The following is a 23,631-nucleotide window of genomic DNA, read 5'->3' as shown; positions in this document are numbered from 1 at the left end:
TCATCCTACTGCATATTTTTCTTCCTTCGTCGATCCTTTTGCAAACGATATATACCCCAGAAACGAACCGGTTGGAACCGTCCCGCGGCCGGATACAGCCTGTCGAACGCGCCTACAGCGAATCCGGTGGCTGAGTGATCTTTGGAAGATGATCACCATTCAGATTCTTGATCAGCTTGCCGATGCCCGAGTGACTGTAGTCCTTGGAGTTCCACATATCCTTGTGATACCGCACCTTCCCGGCGTCGTCGAGGGACAACGAGACTAAAGAGTCGACTTCCTTTGGGATGTTGACCACCTTGGGAGTGTACTCCTGTCTTAGCTTGAAGACGATGTCCGTTGGCGTGTCCTGGACCACTTCGACCTTCTTCGTTTCTAGTTTACTGAAAATCTTGGGGAGCCCGTACCACTGGCCGGCAATTTTGTATCGGGTGTCGCAATATGACAGCGGGTCGTCGTATATCGCCTTCTCTGCATACACCGACATGTCTTTCTCGCTGCAACTGCCAGAATAGAGGTTTGTGATCGACGTGACAATGGCCTTGTGCTCGGGAGATATTTTCAACGAGCGTTCAGGGTGAGGTTCGTAATCAATATTGCCGTCATGACCCGTCAGTTGCTGGGGATCTGGATGAGGTTCATACTTGGTATGAAGCTCCTGTGTCTTTTCTGCCATGATGACTCTCCTAGGTCCGAAGCCGAATTGATTGGGTGTGTTACTTACATTGACTGTGAGAATGTCTTCGCACAAGATGGTCAGTCTGGAGGCCTCCTGACCGGGAAGAAAAACACGGATCATGACGACATGACTCTTGGAAAACCTTGCACGGTGGCAGCATCAAGATACAGTCATCACCAATTTCATTGCGAAGTATTGCATGGCCTCGCAGCGTGTGTAGTTGTTCTACACTCAGCTCCATTGAAAAATCAGGTTGAATCATTTAACCCACACTTCACGGAGTTAGACGAGTAGAAGACAAAAGAAACTCGGTCTCCGTTGTTCTGTCTTCCATCACAGAATCTAATCTTTGTCATTCCTTGCCGTGTGTGCTGGTCTAAATTAAGCATCTCGACGTACAAACTCCTGCCCGGTCAGACGGACATGTGAATCAGTCTGTTTTCATTTTTTTGTTGATACCTTGTACATTTGCATACTGTGCAAAGAGCCCTGAACCCGGGAACTACGGCATCGTGGGGAGGTGTCGGGGTCGGAAGTTCCACCATTGATTATATAAACAATGACTGCGCGTCGGCGTCCGGGGGAGACACAGCTGCACTCCGCCGCCCCTCCTTTGGGAATGGAATTCTGCATGTGCGTCTGGATCTGGGCCTGAGTCTGGGCCTGAATCCCCTGTACGGAGCACACGAGATGGCAATTATGTTTTCTAAGAAAATCACGAGGACCAGCAACGGAAGAGGTAGAGCTGGGTATTAAGAGCGAGCTTAAGGCCGTGTTGGGGTAAGGTATACGAGGAATTATGACAGCATACTTGTAGGTATGCAGCAAAGAACAAAAAAGCATGCCATGAATGCGGCGATTGGGCGGGGTTTAGATAATCTACGCGTGTCAGTCTCAGCCGGGGAACTGTTCAGTCAACACACCACAAAAGGACGATAACCCCGTCATGGAAAGGATCAGAGCTTATGCCTCGAGCACAAGACCTCTATGCCTCTTTTATGCATAGTAAATGATGCAAGAGCTGTTGACCGGGTGGTCTTCTAGCGACGCCGGCGCAAGGCTAACGCCCCCTTGGGCCAATTGTATGGGCATTCAGCCTGCTGCGCCCTGCTTGGTGCGGTTATCACGGCAGTCTCCTTCCCAACACAGATTCTTCGTGACGAGATGTCGAGACGATCCCGAGCTTCTTTTCTATGTGGCACCATAGCCAAATGTCCTCTTGTCTGACGAGTGCAAGACCGAAATCCCTTCAAACCTTCGAGGAGGGGGCTCGCCCTCCGAGCGCCGAGGGGATCTTAACGTGATGCCAGGTGGTGATGGTCCCTGGCAACCCACGATCTGCCGCCATGGGCGGAAATATGGAGATATGGATGTCTCGGCATAGCGCTGTGCTGCTTGGGTGCATATCGTAATGAAGATGTGACTCTGCTTTAATACCAGCCCACTCGCCCGTGCCTGTCTCGTGAAGTGTGCTGTCTCCAGGGTCACACACGCACGTCTCTTTCTCCCGGAAGGCTGAAGCACCTGAGCAACACTCACCATGTCGAACTCACCGGCCAACTCGTCCACCTCAACCCTCACAAACGAAGACGTCGAGAGCCAGAAAAATGAGCCTTCGAGCAGAAAAGTGCCCCACTGGCGCCTCGTGGCCAGCCAGTCACTCATCACGGACGAAGTCTTGAACCATCGATACAAGGGCTCGGGCACAGAGGAAGACCCCTATATCGTCGAATTCATCCCCTCCGACCCTCGCAATCCGATGGAATTTCCAGACTGGAAGAAATGGGCTCTCACCGTGACGGTGGCCCTTGCGACTCTGGCCGTTGCGTTCGTCTCCACGGCCTACACTGCCAGCACAGAACAGATCATCGAAGCCTTTGGCTGCAGTCTGGAGGTCGCCACGCTCGGTGTGTCTCTTTTCGTCCTGGGATTCGCTATCGGGCCACTTCTGTGGGCACCGTTGTCGGAGCTGTATGGCCGTCAAGTCCTCTTCTTCGGCACATATGCCGTTCTTACCGCATTCAATGCTGGCGCAGCTGGTGCGAATTCGATCGCCGGTCTGATCGTGATGCGATTCCTCGCTGGCACCTTTGGCGCATCGCCGCTCACCAACGCCGGTGGCGTCATTGCGGACATGTTTCCCGCCAATCAACGAGGCCTCGGCATGAGTATCTTCGCCGCTGCCCCCTTCCTAGGTCCTACCATCGGGCCAGTTGTTGGAGGCTTTATCGCTGAGACCGTGGGATGGCGTTGGGTCGAGGGTGTGATGGCCATCTTCACAGGCTTGCTGTGGATCTTCGGCGCCTTGGTCATCCCGGAAACCTATGCCCCTGTCATCCTTTCTCGCAGGGCCAAGGCACTGACCAAGAGAACGGGAAAGCTCTACATCTCTGCCATCGAGAGACGGCAAGGCAAAGTCACGCCCCAGGCTGCCTTCTCCAAGGCCCTCTCCAGACCTTGGGTGCTGCTGTTCCTCGAGCCGATCGTCCTCCTCATCTCCATATACATGGCCATTCTGTACGGCACGCTGTACATGCTCTTTGGTGCCTTCCCGATCGTCTTCGAAGAAGAGCGAGGTTGGTCTCAGGGCATCGGCGGGCTCGCTTTCTCCGGCGTCGCGGTGGGCATGATCTCGGGCGTCCTCTACGCCATCTATGACAACAAGCGATACGCGCGCGTCGAAGCCGAGCAGGGTGGCGAGGCGCCCGCCGAAGCACGTCTTCCTCCCGCCGCTGTGGGAGCAATCGCGATCCCAATCGGCATGTTCTGGTTCGCATGGACCAACTATCCATCCATCCACTGGATCGTGTGCATCATGGCCTCGGCGCCCTTCGGATTCGGTATGGTCAACGTCTTCCTCGCGTGCATGAACTACCTCATCGACGCGTACACCATCTACGCGGCGTCGGTGCTTGCCGCCAACTCGGTTTTGCGTTCCTTGTTCGGCGCCGTTTTCCCACTCTTCACCGTGCAGATGTTCCACAACCTGGGCATCCACTGGGCCAGTTCGATCCCCGCGTTCCTGGCGCTCGCCTGTGCGCCCTTTCCATTCGTGTTCTACAAGTACGGCGAGAGCATCAGGATGAAGTGCAAGTATGCCGCCCAGGCACACGAAGTGATGCAGCAGATCAGGTCGCAGAACAGGGAGGTCGAGGTGGAAGACGACGGCGAACAGGAGGTCGAGGCAGAAGCCGAGGTCGAGAAGATGGAGGAGAAGAAGGCTGAAAGCCAGACCTAGTTTCGGACACCTGATGTTTTTCTTCTTCTTTCAGATGGACGAGGAGCATGCAGCTCTTTTGGTCCCATCGAGGGGCCCTTCTTACTCGTTAGTTGATTGATGTTGTGTTCCGGATCTGGATGTCGTTTCGTGACCTTTTTCTCAGCGACGGCGCTGGGGGGAAGCTTGTTCAGGGATGCATTGCTGAATATCTAGAAACTTGGCACGGTCTGCTTCTTTCGTGCATCAAGCAGCCGTTGGTGTGGGTGTTTTATGGCAAGCGGTGGGAAGGGAAATCCGATGGACCTCGAGGGTTCATATAGACTAGACTCTAGAGGTTTTGGGCGGGAGACAGGGCATGATGGGAAATGAACACGAAAAAAAAAACATCCAAAATGAAGATAAGAATCATTCGATCTCTCTGTTGGTTCAAATATATATGTATTTATTTAAGGCATCCCATGCGTGAGCCAAGCCGGTCCTTTCATTCCTGACAACATCAAAGGACCCCACGAGGCTTTCAGGCTTAGGCCATACACATTCATTTATTCATGTCCCCAGGTGTGTCACTGTGATCCTGGTCCTTGTTGTACCTGGGGCAGCGATCGATCGCCTAATTATGGGTGCATTATGGTCTATTTATTGTCAATCCCTAGATCATAATTTAGAAGTCTCCGTGCTCTTGAGCTTCTCATCTCTTGCCTCATCACCGCCTTCAACGTCCTTGAGATCTCTCTCCAGGATCGCCCATGGGCTCTTCCCGTTGCTGTTGTCGGTCCCGGAGGGCAGATCGACGCCACCAACCACGTCGTGAAGATATTTCAACACCGCGCTGCGCATGTCCACCAGACGTGCTCTGCGGGTTTCTTTCGACTCGCCTGAAATGTCGTGCTGTGCATGGGGGATGATGAGGGAATGGGGGGACAGCGTTGCCTCCGCAGTGGATTCAAGCGCCGACTTCCAGCGCGAGAGCAGCAGGGCTTTATCCACTGTCGGCGGGATACTCTGGTCGTCGGCGCCCTGCAAGACCAACACGCTTTTCTTCGCCCCCTGGCTTGACGGCTGGAGATGCGGAACGGCGCCAATCTGACCAAACGTCTCTCGGAGCCTCTGATCAGACAGGTCACTGGAGTAGTAGTCGTCCATGGCTGGACGCCCTGGCGAATCCGGTGACGCCAAGCTGAGGAAGCGGGTAATGGAGATTGGAGAAGGGCCGAAGAGCGGCGTTGTGAGGTCCATGGGCAGAATTGTTGTCTTGTGTTTCTCTCCGGGCGTTGAAGAGGCGATTTGCAAGGCTGCTTCATAGCCTAATTTTGCGGCGGGGGATTCGAAGACGGCATGTAAAATGGCTTCGCGGTCGGATACTGGAGCCTGTAGGATGGCGCCTGAGACGCTTGGGCGCGGAGAGGACGTTGACACCGGAGAGACGAGATAGTGCATGAGGTCTTGACAGCCCGTAGAATGACCCATCAGGACCACTGGCGTTGAGGGAGACTGCGTTATGGTTTCTCTGATATATGTGATTGCGGCGGCGATTTCTCCGACCTACATTCGTGTCAATGCGACCCGGTTGTGAGAGAAAGAGGGACCCGAGTTTCCTTTCCCATTGCCAAACAGACGGATTCATCGAGTCATGGAATGCCTTGTTCCCTGTCGCAGAGATCGTTGCGCCAAAAGGAAAGGCTTTAGCTCGGCACCACTCACATCTCGATCCAGATCAAACAACCCCCAGCTCCTCCCATTGCTCGAGAGCTGGACGTGCATCACCCGCCATGTCTGGTCCGCAACATCGCGCGGGAAGAGCGCCGCCAAGTCGTCGACGTAGGCTGGGCTCCGAAAGTTGTCATAGAGTCCGCCCACGAAGAGAAGGACATTTGGAGGGGAGGACAGGGGCTGGGGAGAGGTCTTGTTGGTGGTGTTTCTATACTCGAGGAGGAGAAGGGTTCGCTTCGGGTAGTAGGTGTGAATGATGGCTTCCATAGCTCGTGGAGAGGATGGTCAGGGTTTTGGTGGCTGCCTGAAGCCCAAATGAAGGCGTCACCAGCGTGGTGAGAGATACCACATGGTCAAAGTTGTCCGTCGGTTACATAATTAACACATAACTGCCGGTATCGGATGGATGCCTCGCCAGCCCAAAGCCAACAAACAACCCCCGTTGCCCCTCTTCCAGGAGCTTCTTGTCCTCCAGAAGTTCATTTTTCATCTCTGTTCTCTGTTACGAAAGAAAACCATAAGCAGACATGCTCTATTTCTTCTTATCCCCTTCCTCAGGATATTTTCTGTTAGCCCCGTTGTCGGTGAGATTTCATGGACACGATTGGTGGGCGCCAGCGGGATCGCCAACATGACTGCCAACCTGCAAAGAACCTACCATGAACAGCAGCGGTACCGCAGAGAAGCAGAAAGGAGAACGATGCAGAAGACCAGGGCTTGCAAACCCATGCTGCCGTGAATATTAGCGTCGACGCAAGTCTTGCATGGTGCCCCCTTGCAGACAAGTATCTAGCTGGATGCACATTGACCACTCTGGATGCACCAAGGATCAGGTCTCAACAGAGGTCACACGTCGTCCTGGTGGCAGTCTTAACGTGTGCACCAAACCGACGCAATCCGTTGTTAGCGAGACCAATTGAGGGCAACTTACCTCCTCAAAGTGCTCGGTCAGGGGTCGAGTGTTCTAGCCCTCATGACAAGCGAATTTTGCCCCAGTCGACTTGTTCAACCGTCCTCCGCCTCCCCCGGTGCCTAAGACGCAGGAAGCTTAGGGTTTCTTCCGACTTCCGGAGTGTCTGGATCCCAGGGCAGTCCTTGACAGACGGAGAGGGGAGGGCTCAACTGCTAGGTACTTGCACCAGTACAGGGCCGCAGGGCAAAATCCAGCTGATCTATCTACCTACCTACCTACCTACCTATATGAAAAACGGCCATGTACAATATTTCCAATACTCGACTGTGTTGTTTGGGGAAATGACTGGGGTATACATATCCTCGGCAATACCCAGCCGAAAAGCAAGCCAGTCTACGAACCTAATCCCCACCAACCCTTGAGATGGCAAGAGAAGTATCCATGCTACACGTGGAAAGAGGCTGCCCTGACACATTTGACTAAAATACCCAGTCGCTTCAAATTGTGTCTGGCGACAGTTCGTCAAACAACCCTATCCACGGCTTCGTGGTACTAATCGCTCCTTAAATTCAGCCACTTGGATTAGCACAAAGTTTGTCTCATTGTGCCTCCAATTGTTCGACTGCACCGAGTTGCGACGAGTACCGGGACGCTCGCCCCGACACTAGACACCGTTCTATTGCTAGGAGCCTCGTATTCACAAAATTCGCGTGAGATTATTCACCTTTCGTCGAAACCACCCGCCATCAGTCGGCATACACCCACTCAGCGGGAAAAGGCCATGCCCTTCCATCCCTTGCTGCCAGATCCCGAAGCTGGTGGCAGGCCTGGGGGCCGTAACAGCTGCCAGTTCAAGCGGCAGATTGCTCATTTCCTGCGCATGACGATTCAGCAAAGCTCCTTCTACGCTGCGCTCCATATGTTTCCAAACGATCAGGCTGTGCACCCTTACTTGTACAGTGGCGACCGACCTCGCTGCGGCTCATTTATGTAAATAAGCGAGCATATCCCCACCATGGTCAACGGCTGTCCCACTACTCAAGTCTAGTCGTCTCCATGAGCTTCGAGAAGCTAGTGTTCATGCAGGAGAGCGAGACAACCTCGAGTCGGAGGAGACTCGACATCCCTTGAGAGAAGAAGCATTCGGCAGCCTACATCGTCACTCGGAAATGACGGGTGTAAAGCAATGCTCGCTGCGCCACGGCCTCTTCATGATCGCCTCTTCATACAGCATCATGGGTTTGCCGTTTCTCTTTGCCGAAAGCGGGCAATGTCAAGGAAGCTAAGGGAAGATCGTTCCTGCAGCCACGCAGTCCTAGTCATTTAGTTACAGGTCTGGTTCTCCCCTTGCAGCTGTTCAACTTCGACCAACAAAGCCCAGCCAACGGCAACCTTGTCCAAAATCCAAAGCTCAAATCACCGTGCACATTTGGCAGAGTGCCTGGCGGAGGTTCTGGAAAAATGCTAGGGATAGGACTAAAACACGCTCACGGCCATACCCCAGCCTCACCTCAGTGCCTCGAGTCAGTCCACTGCTGACCGTTCGAGTATGCTCTCGTCCGCGTTATTGGGACGGGCTCTTAGTGGCAACCGACCAGGGGTCTGTGAAAGGCGCCGGGGTTTTGCTATTTGTCTTGGTCTGCCCAGGACACGGCACCTGAAAGCGAGGCTTGGAAACCTGGCCACGGCCTTCCCAGAGAGCTCGTATTTGAGCATCATATATGGCGGTAGCCGATGCCTCCCCTCTACGACTTTGAATCCGTCCCTCCCACGAGCACTTTCCAGGTTACAGGCCTCTCGAGTTCCCAGTACTCGAAAGATTGTCGATGGCAACAATGCTGCTCAAACGAGACGCTGTTGACGACCACGTCCCTAATCCCCGAGGTGACACTGTGGTGACGGTCAATATCGCTCTGGTGGTCGTGGCCGGAGTCCTAGTCATCGCACGATTTTGGACGCGCATTGCGATCAACCACATGCTTGGTGTGGACGACTGGTGTGTCCTCATGGCCCTGGTAAGTAGTTTGACGTCTCCTGGCTCACCTGGTTATTCTTGCTCTCTAACCGGCCGTCAACAGCTGATCGCAATTACTATGACCGGTCTATTTCACGGAGGTACGTTCGGCACTGTCGTCCGTCACCCACTTGAAATGTGGAAGCTGACAGAACAATCTTGACAGAAACAAAGAATGGCTTCGGTCTTCACCAAGCCACAGTTAGCGAGGAACATATTCTGCAAGCTTGGAAAGTGAGTTGTAGCCAATCGTTACTCTGGAAGAACGATCCGAGAACAGATTGAGCATATCCTAACTGCTCCAAAAGTACTTCCTGGCCTGCCAAGTCCTATACAAGGCTGCCGCTCTTTTTGCGAAACTGTCGATGCTCTTCCTCTATCTACGCATCTTCTCTTCTCGCGGCTTCCGAATCGCCGCTTACATTGTCATGTTCATATGCGTCGGCACTGCCATTGGGACGATTTTTCCAACAATTTTCGCGTGTCACCCTATCCAGAAGGCATGGACCCCCACGTTGCCCGGAAAGTGTATCTGGACTCCCGGCATATGGTACTCTAGCTCGTCGATCAACATCGCCACGGACGTCATGATCATATTGCTACCTGTTGCTCAAATTCAATCTCTCAAACTGCCCAAGGCCCAGAAGTTTGGACTGGCTCTGCTATTCAGTCTGGGGTTCTTGTAAGGCATATTTGCCTTGGATTCCATCTTCCGCGACCGCGACTGACACATCTTTAGTATTATTGCAACTTGCGCGGTTCGTATTGGCACACTTGGCCCAGCAGCAACAGCAAAGGACAGCACATGTAAGCAACCTCCTCTACCCTGAATACATGCATTGATCCGATACGCCCTCGCCTGCAATAACGATAAGAACAAGTTGAACCCCAGAGTTGACCCTATCTTGCAGACTACCAGGCTCAGAATAACCTTTGGCTCGGCGTCGAAGTGAACACGTCCATCATTTGCACCTGCATTCCACCACTGAAGGCAACGATTACTAGATTCTTCCCACGAATATTCCGCGGCTCGTCCTATAATCACCCATCGACCAATTACCGTTCGAGGTCTGGAACATACCCGCTTTCCGACACCTATCATGGATCATCATCTGTCAAAGGGAGAGTCTCGTCGTTTCCTAATCCTGCCTCTCCCACCAAGGGGTTTTCCACGACCATCATTAGCAGTGGTGAGTCCAAGGCATATCCCATCAGCGAGTCAAACAGCGACGAGGTTGTCATGCTGCAAGATATGGCAAAAACTGGAGCAGATACATACAGACCCAAGCGCCGAGATGAAATTAGGAAACAGACTGAGGTCGAGGTCTCATATTTGCAGCCCGTTTAGACGGCGCGTAGACGGTGGGCTCTTTGGTCACGTATGAGACTTTCAGCTTGTCTGCCGCTACATACAAACCCGGGCAAGTGCTCGATATTGGATTTGAGCGTTGGTGCTTATAATAGGGGCGGCCGTTGTCTTTTGATTAGTTGTCTTGTTTCAGGCGGGAGAGATACCAGATATCAAGAGCTCAGAGGCCATGATGATGAAGACATGTATGGTAGGGAGGAGAGAGAAGCAATAGCGACAGAGCTGACTGTTTGACTGCTCGGTGATCATCTGTATTGTTATCTAGAGCTGCTGCGTGGGCGCAATGGGGCTCTCAAGTGGCCACTACTACTTGAGGTGAAGTGTCGGTGGACCGAGAATCCATAGTTGCTGCTTTAATGCTTCCGCTCCGTGATTTAAAGCGGCACGACATGCTTTCTGTTTCCCACTGAGCTATTGCTCAACAACTCTGGGCTTCGCTTCTGTTGTGTTCGCTTCACTCTTGTCGTTTTGACAGCCGCTTAGCCCTGTTACCAAATTGAAGAAATAACTGCCACAATGTTGTCATTACTCGCTCTCTACTGCTTTCTTGGCCCTGTGCTGGCTGCCTCGCTCCGCGTCTCGGTCATGCCCTCGAATATCCTTCCCAATCCTAATGTCCTGCCCGCTTCGACGCATGCCGTCCTAACTTCAGGCTCTGGAGAACCCATCAGGGCTGTCCTGCGGAAGGGCAATTACTTTGAGTTCCCAGAGATCTCCACCACCGGAGCACATCTACTCGACATCTACAGCCACGACTATGTCTTCGCACCCTACAGGATCGATATCTCCCCCTCCTCCGACTCGGCCGGCACTGTCATTGCAGGAGCCTGGGAAACATACCGCGGGACACGATGGGACGATCGAGGAGTCGCTCTGGTGGCCGCCCCGACCGAGCAATTGGACATGTCGGCCAAGATCCTGACGAGGAAGAACTTTTATGAACAGCGCCAGGGCTTCAACCCTTTGAGCCTGCTGAAGAACCCTATGATCCTCATGGCGGTCGTGGCCCTCGCTTTCACATTTGGAATGCCGAAGCTGTTGGAGAACATGGACCCCGAAATGCGCGCTGAATACGAAGAAATGCAGAAAAAGGGCCCTATGGGCGGTCTCACCCGTGCCATGCAAGGCGGAGGCTCTGGGTCTGCTGCAGAGAACTTTGATCTCGCAGGCTACCTGGCGGGGACTGGCAAAAGTACGGGCACGGACCGAAGCCCGGAGAGCATCCGCGAAAGGAAGCGATAGACAATGCCCTCTTAGCCGTCCTGGTGTCTGAACTCCTGTCGCACTGGCACTGTGGAATATTTTGTACGCGATAAATGGATATGGCTCTCAAACAACCTAGGACTTCTGCTGCCCCTCAAAGTTTTGCGCCTTATCCAATTGTGCAGTCAGCCACCCATCGAGATTAGCCCCAGACATCTGAGGACCAGAAACCAGCCCTTCAGCATCGAATGTGCAGTGTGTACTTCTCATTCTTCTCGAACAGTCAGCGGAGGAACACGAGGCTCCCGGAGCAGATATCCTATCATGAGGCCTCCCTTCGGCTCTCCACCGCCCCCGGCACGACCCCGCCAAATCGGACCTGATGTTGAACCCTGCTGCTACCAACCGCGTGAATTCCATAAGACGCAGAGCTGGCTTCATACAGTAATATCCCACTTGGGAGCAACCATTAAAACCGGTGTACGGCCGAAATGGCCCAGACTACGCGTGACCGAGCAACCCTGCTGATGACAGGGACCATGAATGCGAAAACTTGCGAAGGATTTGTGCGAACAGGCTGCGAGATATGATTGGGAACTACTAAACGACTAGCAAATCATAGGTCCGATCCAGCAAAGGGGACGAAATCCACTTTCGAGCCATACCGAGTATGTACATTTGGTTACGGTGACTTGTATCCTCAGTCTTCGACACGCATTTCCTGCCTGATGGACCACTACAGAAGCCTGCCTACTCGAGGTACTCAATCCTTCATGGCCCACAGCTGTGTTCTCAGATGATCTTGGCACCTCACGCAGGAGCTCGGCCAGGCCCTTGATCGGCCGCTCACGAGTCCTTCTACGTTGGGCCCCCCAGTGAATACGAGTTATCTGGCTCATAATGGCCTCGTTCCTTGTTGCGACCGTTACCGCCGCCAGATGTCAGATTCTGCTCGCTTGACTCGCTTGAGGATTCGGACAGACGGTGTGGTCAAGGACCGACGGCGCACGGCCTGAAAGATAAAGTATCAGGGCTTCCCGCCTCCGGTTGCCCCTGCAACTCTCGTCTCGTTCATCCATTACCCCTCGCTTCTCCTCATTCCAGAGGTTCTTCCCCGACTCCACCAGGCGCTCCTAATTCCGCATTGTGCGAAGCTTAGGTTCTTCTATATCTACAGTAGGTGGGCTGTGGAAGCCCTTCTGCTGGCTCGCTCTACACCTCGCCTGGTCATCGCCGCAGACCAAAAGAACTGTCAACAGCTGGATTCAAGCCATGGAGGCCCAAATCAGACCAATTCTGGAAGCTGCCGTCAAGGACAAGAAGGTCCCGGGTGTAGGGTGCTTCATCGTCGACTCCAAGGGCAACTTCCTGCTCAAAGAGACCGCCGGTACGACTCATCTCCAAGATCCCGATGCCGCCCCTTTCGACGCCGACACCACGATGGCAATGTTTTCATGCACCAAACTTCTGACCGTAATTGCTGCGCTGCAACTGGTCGAACAAGGCAAAATCTCCCTCTCAGATCTGGTAGAGAAATATGTCCCGCGGATTTCGAAGATTCCGGTGCTCGAGTCCGTCAAGACAGATGCAGATGGCAAACCCGAGCCCGTCTTGCGCTCGCCAGCGTCAAAACCTACCATTCTGCAGCTCTTGACCCACACGTCGGGCTTTTCGTACGATTTCTTTGACCACGGAACACTCGCATACCGCGTGGCCACGGGTCGCGCCCCCATGCAATATCACGGGATCAGTGACTGGGAGGACTATGAAACTCCGTTGGTCGCCGACCCGGGCACCAAATATGTCTATGGCGTCAGCATTGACTGGCTTGGCTTCGTTGTCCAGGAAGTCTCTGGCCAGTCCCTGCCCGACTATATCGCCGAACACATCTGCAAACCCTTGGGCATGAGTGAAACAGGTGGTAAACTTCCGCCGGGGAAAAAGGGCATCTCTATCGTCCACTTCGATATGCCCGATGGAGTGGGGCTCGTAGGAGTTCCAGACGCAAAGCATAACGAAAACCCTAGGGTCTGGGGCGGTGGAGGATTCATCTACTCGACAATGAATGACTACGCGAAATTACTGGCGGCGCTACTGAACCAAGGCACCTCACCTACCACGGGCAACTCGATTCTGAAACCTGAGACGGTCCAAACCATGCTTTTCAAAGACCTCATTGGTCCAGACGTCGACAAGTCTGGCATTGGGGAAGTTGGAGCTAGCATTCCGCAAGCCTCACTTGAGGGGTCCTTCTTGCCTTCCATCCCGCCCGAGAAACGGGGCTGGTCGGCGGGGTTGCTCATCAACACGGACGATTTGCCCCACGGTCGCAAAGCCGGGTCGGGCGCCTGGGCTGGCCTCGGGAATTTGTACTACTGGATCGATCCGACGACTGGCATCGCCGGGATGATTTGCACGAGCATCCTGCCCTTCTTAAACCCTACAGTTATGAGGTTATTTGATGAGCTGGAGAGGGTCGCCTACGGACACGGGGTCAGCAATGATGGAGTGGATCCCGAGAAGAGGAATTACAGACCCAAGTTGTGAGCAGCTTGGTGACTTCTGTTTTGGATTTCTCTGTTCGCTGAGGTCTATCAACTGGGAAGGCAGAGTTGTCTGTCTGTCTGTCTGTCTCAATCTATCCTTTTTCCTTCTCCTAAGTAGCAGAAATAGGTGCTGTGACTTGGGGGACTGGACCGACCTCGAGGATGGAACGAAGCTTACAAATGCGAGGATACGGTATGTCGGTCGTTCGGTCGACTGGATCGAATTACAGACTACTGGAAGGAAGTCAATCAACCGCTCTTAACGAATATCAATGAAGATTCCGCCCTGCCCCAACAATGCACACCTGCTACAGTACGTAGGTTCGTGCACCTGGAGGACCGGAACAATATCTCCTTCTAGTAGGCGCTCTAGGTGCTCTAGATCTTCTAGGCAGGCAAGGAATTATGTGTCCAGAAGGAAAGAAAAAAGAAGAGAACACCCCCCGCGTTCCCCTTCCGGCAATTACCCTATGCAGGCAGGCAGGTGAGCGCTTGTTATGATGGCCTCACTAGCCTAGTGTAGTGGTATCCCCAGCACCCCTGCCTGTCTGTACATACCCCGCCTTTGATACATATTATGTGGCGACGTAGGTACGGAGTAGGCAGTTTGGGAGGACCGAGTAATCTTATGTTGTCGGCAACCGAATGGTCGGAACTATGGAATTGAACGACTAATCAGCTCGTTTGGCCGCCCAATAATAATTATGTTATCCGACTCGCCGAGTCTCCAGCCGAGTACGAGGTCCGTATTAATATTAGCTCGTACCTGTTGTGTATAGCCTGAGGTATCCATGTATGTACCGTAATGACTGCTTGCTCAGTTTGCTTGCTTGCTTGCTTGCCTGCTTGCCTGCTTGCCTGCTTTACCTATGTACCAACCCCCTTCCTTGCCTTGATCTTCATCCCCTTCTCCCCTCCCGCATGCATCAGACGCGGCGCCATCCGATGTCTAAACCACACACACACACACACAGCGCCAGATCCTCGCTCCGGCATTGGGTACTGATAGTCAGTCGTACTCGTAACTCGATGTATAGTATCCAGGCAATCTCTTCTTTCATTCAAGGGTCCATCGGCTGGGTGGGTGCGTATATCCGTCTGTCTATTCTTGTGGCGCACCAGCGTCCACACGGGGCCGGGCTGGTTGAGGGGAGAAGAGAAGTAGAAAGGAAGGTGGTGGTGGCGGCGGCTGCTGCTGCTGCTGACTGACTTGACTAATTGAAAAGCGGACATTGACTGTGATTCTCTTATATGCCTCTTTCTCACTCTCTCTCTCACCCTGAATGCTTGGTGCTATAATACACTTATGCTATATAGCCTGCCTGTACCGTTGCCCCCCCAACCCAAACACCCCACCCCTTCAATGCTATCATACTCATATATGCTATGCTGCCATTCCATGCAATTCTAGCTCTGTCGTATCTTCCTTCTCCAGGCTGATTTAGCCAAGTCGAACGCCCCGTTCATTTGCAGGGAACCTCCTTGCCCAGAATGGTGCCTTTGCAAAACCGTGAAATGCCCTTGTGGCCCTCTGGATCGACAGCAGTATGTGCTGATGGAGATCCATGTCCTTCGGTATCCAGCCCTGCTGCCCGGCTAATGCTTTTGTCGTTGTCTCAGCTACACTGTCTTTGCCCTCAATGCGTGCGTGATGTATGAGGAGCCCGCGCGGTCATCACCTTGATAATCGCCAGTGAATCACCCCGCCCTGGTTGATGGAGCTCAGGACCGGTCCCTGGGTAGTTCATTCAAAGCCTGTAGGAATGTCTCCGGAGAAAGCTATTCCGTCCAGTTGCCGTCGCTTGTTGCTGGGGATGCTCTCGGTACGCTGAGTGACTGAAGGTGCTGCTGATCAGCAGTCGCTATCCGCTGGTTTCTTACGACACAACTGATTGAGCTAATCTCCGACATCTATGTGACTTATTGAGATTTGGACTGGAGTAAGCTAATGGAGTAAGTGTCGCAAATATGTCCCTCTCAATGTCGTGAGGCTGAGTGAAGAAAAGAGAGAGAGCCTTCTTGTGCGATCGTGACTTGTCCAGAAATTTTCTGCACATATCTCGACTGCACCAATTGATCAGTATCCAAGGTTGGCGTGCGTCAATCGGTGTATTCATTATGGATCGAGCTCGCGAACAAGGCAGTGTCTGTGAAATCCGAGAAGATCTCCGGGAACAACTCCTCGATCGAGCCTTGGCCTTGTTGCGTGATGAAGCCGTCATCCGGCAGCGGATCCCCGAGCATGTCCTCATCCGCATAGCCACGCCTGTCGCTTGGTTCGACTCGCATCGACACGGGGGGCAAATTAGGAGTCCCCACCATCGGCGCCTTCGGTAGCGAGTCCTCGATGCGCTTCAGCACCGTCTCACTCTGCGACAGGGCCGTCTCTGCCAGGTCCCATTGATGTTCTTCGTGGAATTTCCTCAGGCAGTCCACGAGGGTCCGGGCGCTTCCCATGCACTGTGTCCGGACATTCGAGTAGCTGGTCTGGAGCGCACAGCGGAGAAGTAGAGTCACCGCTGACGTGAAGTGATGAGCATTGTAGGGTAGCCAGAAGCCTATCAAGTCCTGCTTGTGCAACGAAGTGACAAAGCGAACGATATCCTCTGCCGCAGCCTGACAGCCAAGCAGCCACGATGAGGCAGGATCGCTCTCTCGTTGGCTGATCTCGTGCCAGGCTATGCGTCGCAGAAGCATGCGGACCGAGAGATACGAAAGCTGCAGGTTGACCAGACCCGGCACGGGCGGCCGATTGTTGAAGTCGCTCAGATTCAGCCAACTCGGACGGCTTTCCATCCAGCGGTTGAGTTCGATTTCTGATCTCGAAGTTTGCTCAGCGGCAATGCTGTCGTTTCCCGACCGGATGTGGTAGATGAGTGGGAGGACATCCCCAACGATTTCCGTCAGCCGACACAGGTGAATGTAAACTTCGGCGGCACGAACGTGTTTGACAGATCCGCCCCTGCCCTGAGTGAGCAGCTCCACCGTTGGAAGGGGGACGTCATAATGGCCCTTCGAGATATAGGGAGGCGTCCCTTGGGCGAAATTGAACCATCGGTCCTGGATCACCACTCCCCACCAGGCTTTCCATCGGAGTTTCTTTTCCATGTCACCGATCTTCCACTCACTACAATCGTGATTCAGACCGATCGCGTGCGACAGGGCGACCGCCCGCGCGACCTCCGCCACGTTTTTCACCAAGCACCGAGAGGGCCGTCCAGAGATGTCGATGCACGTGGAGATGATGGTCGCCAAATCGCCTTTCTGTATGTCGGCGGTGTTAGCCGCCACTGCCGTCTGCCAGGCGAAATCCTGGTCGGGTCGGGCATATCCCGCCAATGCCGGCGAAGTATCCCAATAGAACAGGGCATAGGCTATTGTGTTGACGAAGAACGTCTGAGGCAATTGACTTCGGTCCTTCAGCCGCGACATGACACATTCTTCGTCGGTGACCGGATAGCAGGGATGGAAGTGTTCGTAATAGTTAGCCAAGAGTTTATCGAGGAACGGGTCGACTTGTTCCAACAATTCGCCCGGCATGTTCCTGGCGCAATTGCAGTCCGTCGGGCTGGGTCTCCGGGGCGGGATCGGCACATGGTAGATGGCCTTTTGCGACTCTCGTCTCCCGAGACTCGGCTGGATAGGAACATGACCCGGAGCACCGTTGGTCTGGGGTAGATACTGGTCGAGAACTTGAGTGTCACGTGCGACCACCGGGCCGACGATGTGAGAAAAGCCTTCCATAGACTTATCGTCGGCGATCAACGAGCGATGGACGAAGCCGACCTTGGGAGTCACACGGTCGTCTTTCTTGGCCGTGGCGGAAGAGCAGGGCACGCCATGCATCCGACATAGTAAGCATGCCTGGCCGGGGATTTCGATGGTACATCGAGACCGTCGTTTGTGGCAGCGAGCACAGGCGGGATATTTGTGGGAACGATAGGGACGGGCGGTCTTCATGGCGGCGGAGGTGACGGACGGATGGCCGGTGGTGGTGGTGGTGTTGTTGTAGTCCTGGAGAAGAGCCTCAGCCAGTACCGGGATTGATGTGAACGACGACAACGTGCCAGGGGACACAGGGCTCGTTGCGGGCGATGATGGGGAGGTGGACTCGGACGGTGTCAGCGTTGGAGGTTGAGGCGAAGCAGAAGCAGTAAGGGACGAAGCGGGCCGGTCACGTGCACCGGCGGTGTCTGCTGCAACGTCGCCACGTGACTCTGCTTTGCGCTTGTTGTTTCCTCCTCCGCCGCAGCTGCTTGAGCTGCCACTACTAGACTCCATCTGGGCCATGGTGCTGACTGCAGACCTGACGCGAACCCACGCCCCGAACTAATATTCTCTTGGGCTGTCTTTCATTGTTCTCGGGGCCAGAGATAAAAAACAGTGTGTGTGTCCGCAACCACCAGTGGCCGTGGTAGTGGCACGCCGTCATATATCAATGGGTGGTTAGTGGTGGCGGTGGTGGTGGTGGTAGTGGTGGTGCTGCTCTCGTCCTTCTCCCTAAGGATTGTACCACCACATCTTCCGGCGCCTCAACAAGACCCTGTCTTGGCTAATGGTTTGGTCCTTGTGATTGCAGATCGCCACCCCGAATGTGATCCTTGCGATTCTGCCACTGTGAAATCGTCCGCAAATCCTCGTTCCCGGGCGACCTGTTACCGACCAGAAAACACTTATCAGGGGGGGCACGTTCACGCCGTCTACACCAGGCTCCGCCATGCCTATACGTTTGCTCAAATGAGAGGCAGAGTTTCACGATGGAGACGAGGGCTGTGTCCAGTCACCGTTCGCATTTCCCGTCCTGCCCTCCCCCTCCGGGCAAAGTCGACCCCAACAATGCACCACAAACCACGCGAGTTTCCCGACGGAAGACCCACCGTCACTCGTGTATATCAGTTCCCTTGTTACCTGATGGAAATTGCCCAGTTGAGCAGAGGCGTCTGTGACTACCAGTTCCGTAATTTCCAAAGGAGAACTTGGCCCAGCCCCATTTCCTGCAGTCTTTGTCAGTGCTTTCGGCCGTTGCGGGATCGGGTGCACCAGCGGGAACGAACCCTATTCTATACGGAACCATGGCTCCCATGATCGAGGACGGTGTCCAGCCACCCTCCAGCAGCCAGGTGCATGCCAAATCTGAGGACCGACCCAACATCTACACCGATGTCAAGGAGAGTGAACTCCAGGAGACGGCAAACGCCTGCTTGGCCAACTATGGCACCAAATTCGAGAAGGACATCATCACCGGCAGCAAAGGACTATACGTCTACACGGCCAGCGGCCACCAGGTCATGGACTGGACGTCTGGCCAAATGTCCTGTCTCGTAGGGCACGGCCACCCAGAGATTGTCTCCACGATCCACAACCACGCCGCGAATTTGGACCATTTATTCTCTGGCATGCTGTCGCCCCCAGTCATCAACCTGGCCCGGCGGCTCACGTCGGTTCTACCAAACGGGTTAGATAAGGCTTTCTTCCTCTCCACCGGGGGTGAATCCAATGAGGCCGCCATCAAGATGGCCAAGGTCTACACGGGGAAGTTCGAAATTGTCGGCCTGGGAGCCAGCTGGCATGGCGTCACTGCACAGGCGTTGGGAACTCAATATCACTTCGGTCGCAAGGGCCAGGGACCCTTGATGCCAGGCATGCACATGCTTCCGCCACCCAATTCCTACCGCTCCATTTTCCGCAACCCGGACGGATCCTACGACTGGGAAACCGAACTCAACTACGGCTGGGAGCTGATCGACCGGGCCTCTTGTGGATCCCTGGCCGCCTGTATCGTTGAATGCATCCAGTCGTCGGCAGGCATGCACGTGCTGCCGCCGGGATACTTGAAGGCGCTCAAGAAGCACTGCGAAAAGCGGGGCATGCTGCTCATCGTAGACGAAGCTCAGACGGGCGTCGGTCGGTGCGGCGACCTGTTCGCCATCGAACACGAAGACGTCGTCCCGGACATCCTGACCCTCAGCAAGACGCTGGGCAACGGGCTGCCACTGAGCGCCGTGGTCATGAGCGCCGAGATCGAGCGCGTGTGCACTGAGCGCGACTTCTGCTTTTACACCACGCACGTGAACGACCCGCTGCCCGCGGCTGTGGGTGACAAGGTTCTCGAGATCGTGCTGCGCGACAACCTTGTCGCCAACTCACGTGCCATGGGCCTCCACCTCCAGGCGGGCCTACGGCGCCTCCAGTCCCGCTACGGCTGCATCGGCGACGTGCGCGGCCGCGGGCTCATGGCGGGCGTCGAGATCGTGGGCGACCGCGAGAAGAAGTCGCCCTCGATCGAGCTGGCCCGCAGCATCTCGCACAAGATGTACGAGCTGGGCCTTTGGGCCAACCTGAGCAGCCACTCGAGCTTTGGCGGCGTGTTCAGGATCGCGCCGCCCATCGTCATCACGAAGGAACAGCTCGACCAGGGCCTTGAGATTATGGAGAAGGCTCTGCAGACCACTGAGGGCACTATGCCCCTGTCCTCCTGATGGTGGGAAGAGAAATGATGTGTGACGGTGACTCGAGTTTGAGAGCACCAGCACCATATTCCCTGTCCTCCTTGACTTTTCTTTTCCTTTTCGCGTCTCTCCTCTTTTGGTGCTTAGGGAACCAGCAAGCATATCCACCGATCTGCGCTCGCGTAGACATACAGGGGTTGGGTGGCCTGGCAGCCTTGCCGAAGCGGGACAGGGAATGGCAGGTGGTTCGGTAACAGTTGGTCACCGGCTGCATGAACGTTCGATGATTGAACCCACCAGGGCACACCGGATAAAAACCCTCCCGGCAGAAACAACCGAGAGAGAAAAGCCCAGTTCCCATGTCTTGATGGGAAACGAAAAATACAAATGAACGGGTATACAGGGACCAAAGGACACGACACAGCCATGAGAGGAGACTACAAGGTGACACAGTACCTGCTTACCTATTTACGAGCACACTCTGTTTCCTGCCGCTGATGAAAAAGCCGGGAAACTCATGGACCAATGCAGAACCAATAATAATCATCTAACCCCCTTTTCCGTATTTGGATATCTTGTTTACAAGCACACCGCGCATCAAAGATGTACAGTGGTGCATTTTTGGTGGCATGCGTCGTGTCTGCTGTGCGTGCTTTCTCGCCAGGTTGCTTGCCCAGGGAAGCGGGAAGAGGGAAGACCAGGGCAGGACAGACCAGACCAGGGGGGATACTTCGATGGACAAATCTCCTGGGACATCCCAATTTCCTCTTTCGGGCCGCTAAAGGGAGCGTTGATCCCAGTGAAATATGACGGGTCCTCGGATCCGGACTTCCAATGATACTGACGAGGCTGACGCAGGGCGTTCATCGTTCCCATCACGATAACCCTCCGTGTTGCTCGTGTGAGTATTGTGCCGCCACGCCCAGACAAGATCCCCTGGATATTAAGCAGCGGAAGAGAAAGGCGAAGGCCGATACGCTCATGACTAAGCCCGAATCCAAAAAGCGGTTCCCCAGGTTTCCTTCTCGTCAGGCTGAGTCAGTGGGGTTTCACCAAGGAGGGTTTGTGCAGAAAGTGCCCTTGAAGGACATCATCTCAGTTGTGATTTGCTCTTTTCGGAATGTCGGTATTCGTCTGTATCGTGCACAACGGTGCGAAAACTGATTTTAGTTGCGTGCTGCTCAGTCTGTCGTCTGATCCGACGCATCACACCGCCGTCTCCACAACACCACCATCCCCTCTCAGACGGCTATGATGTCCAATATTATCCGATCCAGAAAGCCTCGTTAGGCCAAGAAAATGAAGTTCAGTTGAGGAACGAAGCCAGAGCGGCCGTCCCAGCCGTCAGCTCCACAAGTTTCAGACAGTTGTCAAACTTCTGACTCAGCCTCATCAACGCTTCGCGTGCCAATAGCAGCCCGCGACCCCGAATCCCTCGTTCAAGGCATCGCGTACAGTTTCTTGGCCGGGGAAATGGTGGACTGACTTCGGGGATCAGAAGGATTTCTCGGGCTTCTAGAAAATCGAAAAGGGTTGTTCTTTTGCAAGGTGCCAGTTGAGGGTTTCCGTCGGTTGAGGTAGCTCGTTCCCGAGAGGGGAACATGGACCATTTTCCGCTCCAGGGAGTTCGCTGTGGGTTCCATTTTGCAACCCTGATGAGTATTCATAGTGTGCGCTTGTCTCTGAAGGGTTTCCGGAACGAAGGGTAGAACAGCTAATTCACGTGTAGAGTTCATCAGGCCAGCGACACGCAGTGACAAATGCTTTGCAATGTACTGCTCTTGGCATAGCTGATGTCTGGAAGAAATTCCATGCTGTGAATTTCGTCTCGCGTGGAGCTGGGTCGATCTTTCCTTCAGGAGCCCAACTTACGAGGCTCACAGTGCAGATCGACTAGACAACTGAGCTCCACCACCTAGGGGTTCTGGAATACCACAAGAAGCGCTGAAGCAAGTGTCTGACCCTGAGTGCTCATCCGTTGTCTCTGTGTTGGAGGATATGGCCTCGGAGAGGAGATTGTATCAGATGATTATCTGCCTTCGGCCGAAGCCAACCGCAGTCTGATGCAGATGCGCTATGCCCTGTAAACTGCGAGAAGGGTTTTGCTTCGGTTTATGCCTGGACACAGCTCCTAATTGGCACAGGTTTCGCGCGCCCAATTGGTGATTGGTATTCGTGGGAAGAAAGTTGCCTCCCGATACAGCAGAATTCGTCAACTCAAAACTTGTCCCTGGTGAAGAATAGTCGTCACTATTCGCAACCGAACGAGCCAAATCAACGTTGTCCCACAGGTCGGAAACTTCCACCATACGAGTGCCCACGAAAAGCTGCATGAGCTGCACTGGCACCAGCTGATGACATGGTTTTTGTTATCTTCAGTCGGCTCGCGATTTGCAGCACGAAAGGTATATCTCAACTTGTGCTGACCAGTTGAGCCAGGGTTGAATCCTCCTGGCGCACGACAACCGGCAAATCAACATGGGCATCGTAGAATTTGATCCCCGACAAACACTGTCCAGAGTCGCTGATTCGCACATCTTGCCGTTCGTCGTTTCAAGACTCGAGTAGCTGCGTCGACGTCGATGATGTGTGCTGGCAAGTCTAGCACCTATCTGCATTGACATGATCAGGCTTCGTGAAGCTCAGCAGCTCGTTGATCGATTCTGAGAAAGTGGCCAGGCTGTGTGAGTGTATATCCGTGAGAACCCCAATTGCTTCGCTCGTTAGCCTCGGCTTGGTTCGTCCGACGTTCATTGAAAACGAGCGACAACGACACGGGGAGGTTCCAGGCTGAAAGGCGCGGGACGCAGTTACGGCGACTTGGGTTGTCTCTGCCGCGCTTTCGTCAGGAAGGCACGCAGGAAGCCCATTTCATAAAGGCTGTCTGCTCAGTAATCGAGTTCCCAATGAACATACAACTCTTCCATCAGGTTACCACCCTGCATTCTTCACCGTGAGAGAGCTTTGCTGAGGATTCTTCATTTCCCATCCACTGATGTCTGTGGGCTGCGTACCAAGCGTGAGTGTGGCTTCCACGCCTTCGTCGGCCGTAGCGTCGGGTGGTCGAGGATCCGGAAGAACGATGGCGGTGTTTGTCCTTGGAACTCTCTATCTGTTGAGGAGGAGCAGAAGCGCTTTCTTAACGCTCGATGTCGCTGTCGCTGCTCGGATCTGGGTAGACGGAAGGGGCAATGAGTTGCTGAATGTCATTCAATCTTGGTTGCTTGGGTTGTTGAGGTGAAGAGCACTCGGAGTTTATTACACACGATATTATTAACATTTTCCCGGTGGTCTGGGCGGTTCGTACGCACTGACTCAATCTCAGACCCCGTGGGATAGATACACGGCTCGATCGTGTCCATTGTGGTCATATATCTAAGGAATCGACCTCTACCATGGCCCCAGCGCTTTTCTTGCTTGCTTGCTTCAGCCAGAATCGCTCTGGTAGTAAACAGTTTCGAAACGTATTTCTTTCTTCAAATCCGGGCTGTTGTTTTCCATGCGTTGTATGCCTCGATCGTAAATTCA

The 23,631-nt window shown here is 54.0% G+C and overlaps 8 protein-coding genes across 8 annotated transcripts; 5 read left to right on the top strand and 3 right to left on the bottom strand.

Moving 5' to 3' along the window:
- Positions 1 to 112: 112 nt before the first annotated feature.
- On the bottom strand, positions 113 to 676 carry AYL99_00639 (hypothetical protein; the record flags this gene model as incomplete). The annotated part of the gene is made up of 1 exon (XM_018832155.1): positions 113 to 676. One exon carries the CDS (start codon positions 674 to 676, stop codon positions 113 to 115), a length of 564 nt encoding a protein of 187 aa, XP_018698034.1.
- A 1,543-nt stretch (positions 677 to 2,219) lies between these two features.
- Positions 2,220 to 3,917, top strand: AYL99_00638 (hypothetical protein; the record flags this gene model as incomplete). Its single annotated transcript, XM_018832154.1, has 1 exon — positions 2,220 to 3,917. The coding sequence occupies one exon, from the start codon at positions 2,220 to 2,222 to the stop codon at positions 3,915 to 3,917; it is 1,698 nt and encodes a 565-aa protein (XP_018698033.1).
- A 636-nt stretch (positions 3,918 to 4,553) lies between these two features.
- Positions 4,554 to 5,876, bottom strand: AYL99_00637 (hypothetical protein; the record flags this gene model as incomplete). Its single annotated transcript, XM_018832153.1, has 2 exons — positions 4,554 to 5,441; positions 5,601 to 5,876. The coding sequence occupies 2 exons, from the start codon at positions 5,874 to 5,876 to the stop codon at positions 4,554 to 4,556; spliced, it is 1,164 nt and encodes a 387-aa protein (XP_018698032.1).
- A 2,481-nt stretch (positions 5,877 to 8,357) lies between these two features.
- Positions 8,358 to 9,884, top strand: AYL99_00636 (hypothetical protein; the record flags this gene model as incomplete). The annotated part of the gene is made up of 6 exons (XM_018832152.1): positions 8,358 to 8,537; positions 8,601 to 8,637; positions 8,703 to 8,770; positions 8,845 to 9,218; positions 9,276 to 9,343; positions 9,448 to 9,884. 6 exons carry the CDS (start codon positions 8,358 to 8,360, stop codon positions 9,882 to 9,884), a joined length of 1,164 nt encoding a protein of 387 aa, XP_018698031.1.
- A 537-nt stretch (positions 9,885 to 10,421) lies between these two features.
- Positions 10,422 to 11,147, top strand: AYL99_00635 (hypothetical protein; the record flags this gene model as incomplete). Its single annotated transcript, XM_018832151.1, has 1 exon — positions 10,422 to 11,147. The coding sequence occupies one exon, from the start codon at positions 10,422 to 10,424 to the stop codon at positions 11,145 to 11,147; it is 726 nt and encodes a 241-aa protein (XP_018698030.1).
- A 1,233-nt stretch (positions 11,148 to 12,380) lies between these two features.
- Positions 12,381 to 13,655, top strand: AYL99_00634 (hypothetical protein; the record flags this gene model as incomplete). Its single annotated transcript, XM_018832150.1, has 1 exon — positions 12,381 to 13,655. The coding sequence occupies one exon, from the start codon at positions 12,381 to 12,383 to the stop codon at positions 13,653 to 13,655; it is 1,275 nt and encodes a 424-aa protein (XP_018698029.1).
- Positions 13,656 to 15,754: 2,099 nt separating this feature from the next.
- AYL99_00633 (hypothetical protein) lies at positions 15,755 to 17,944 on the bottom strand (the record flags this gene model as incomplete). The annotated part of the gene is made up of 1 exon (XM_018832149.1): positions 15,755 to 17,944. One exon carries the CDS (start codon positions 17,942 to 17,944, stop codon positions 15,755 to 15,757), a length of 2,190 nt encoding a protein of 729 aa, XP_018698028.1.
- A 782-nt stretch (positions 17,945 to 18,726) lies between these two features.
- Positions 18,727 to 20,133, top strand: AYL99_00632 (hypothetical protein; the record flags this gene model as incomplete). Its single annotated transcript, XM_018832148.1, has 1 exon — positions 18,727 to 20,133. The coding sequence occupies one exon, from the start codon at positions 18,727 to 18,729 to the stop codon at positions 20,131 to 20,133; it is 1,407 nt and encodes a 468-aa protein (XP_018698027.1).
- Positions 20,134 to 23,631: the final 3,498 nt, after the last annotated feature.

The sequence above is a fragment of the Fonsecaea erecta genome (assembly GCF_001651985.1).
Source record: "Fonsecaea erecta strain CBS 125763 chromosome Unknown Scaff1, whole genome shotgun sequence".
Classification (NCBI taxonomy): Eukaryota; Fungi; Ascomycota; class Eurotiomycetes; order Chaetothyriales; family Herpotrichiellaceae; genus Fonsecaea; species Fonsecaea erecta.
This window is presented reverse-complemented; position numbering and strand designations above follow the sequence as displayed.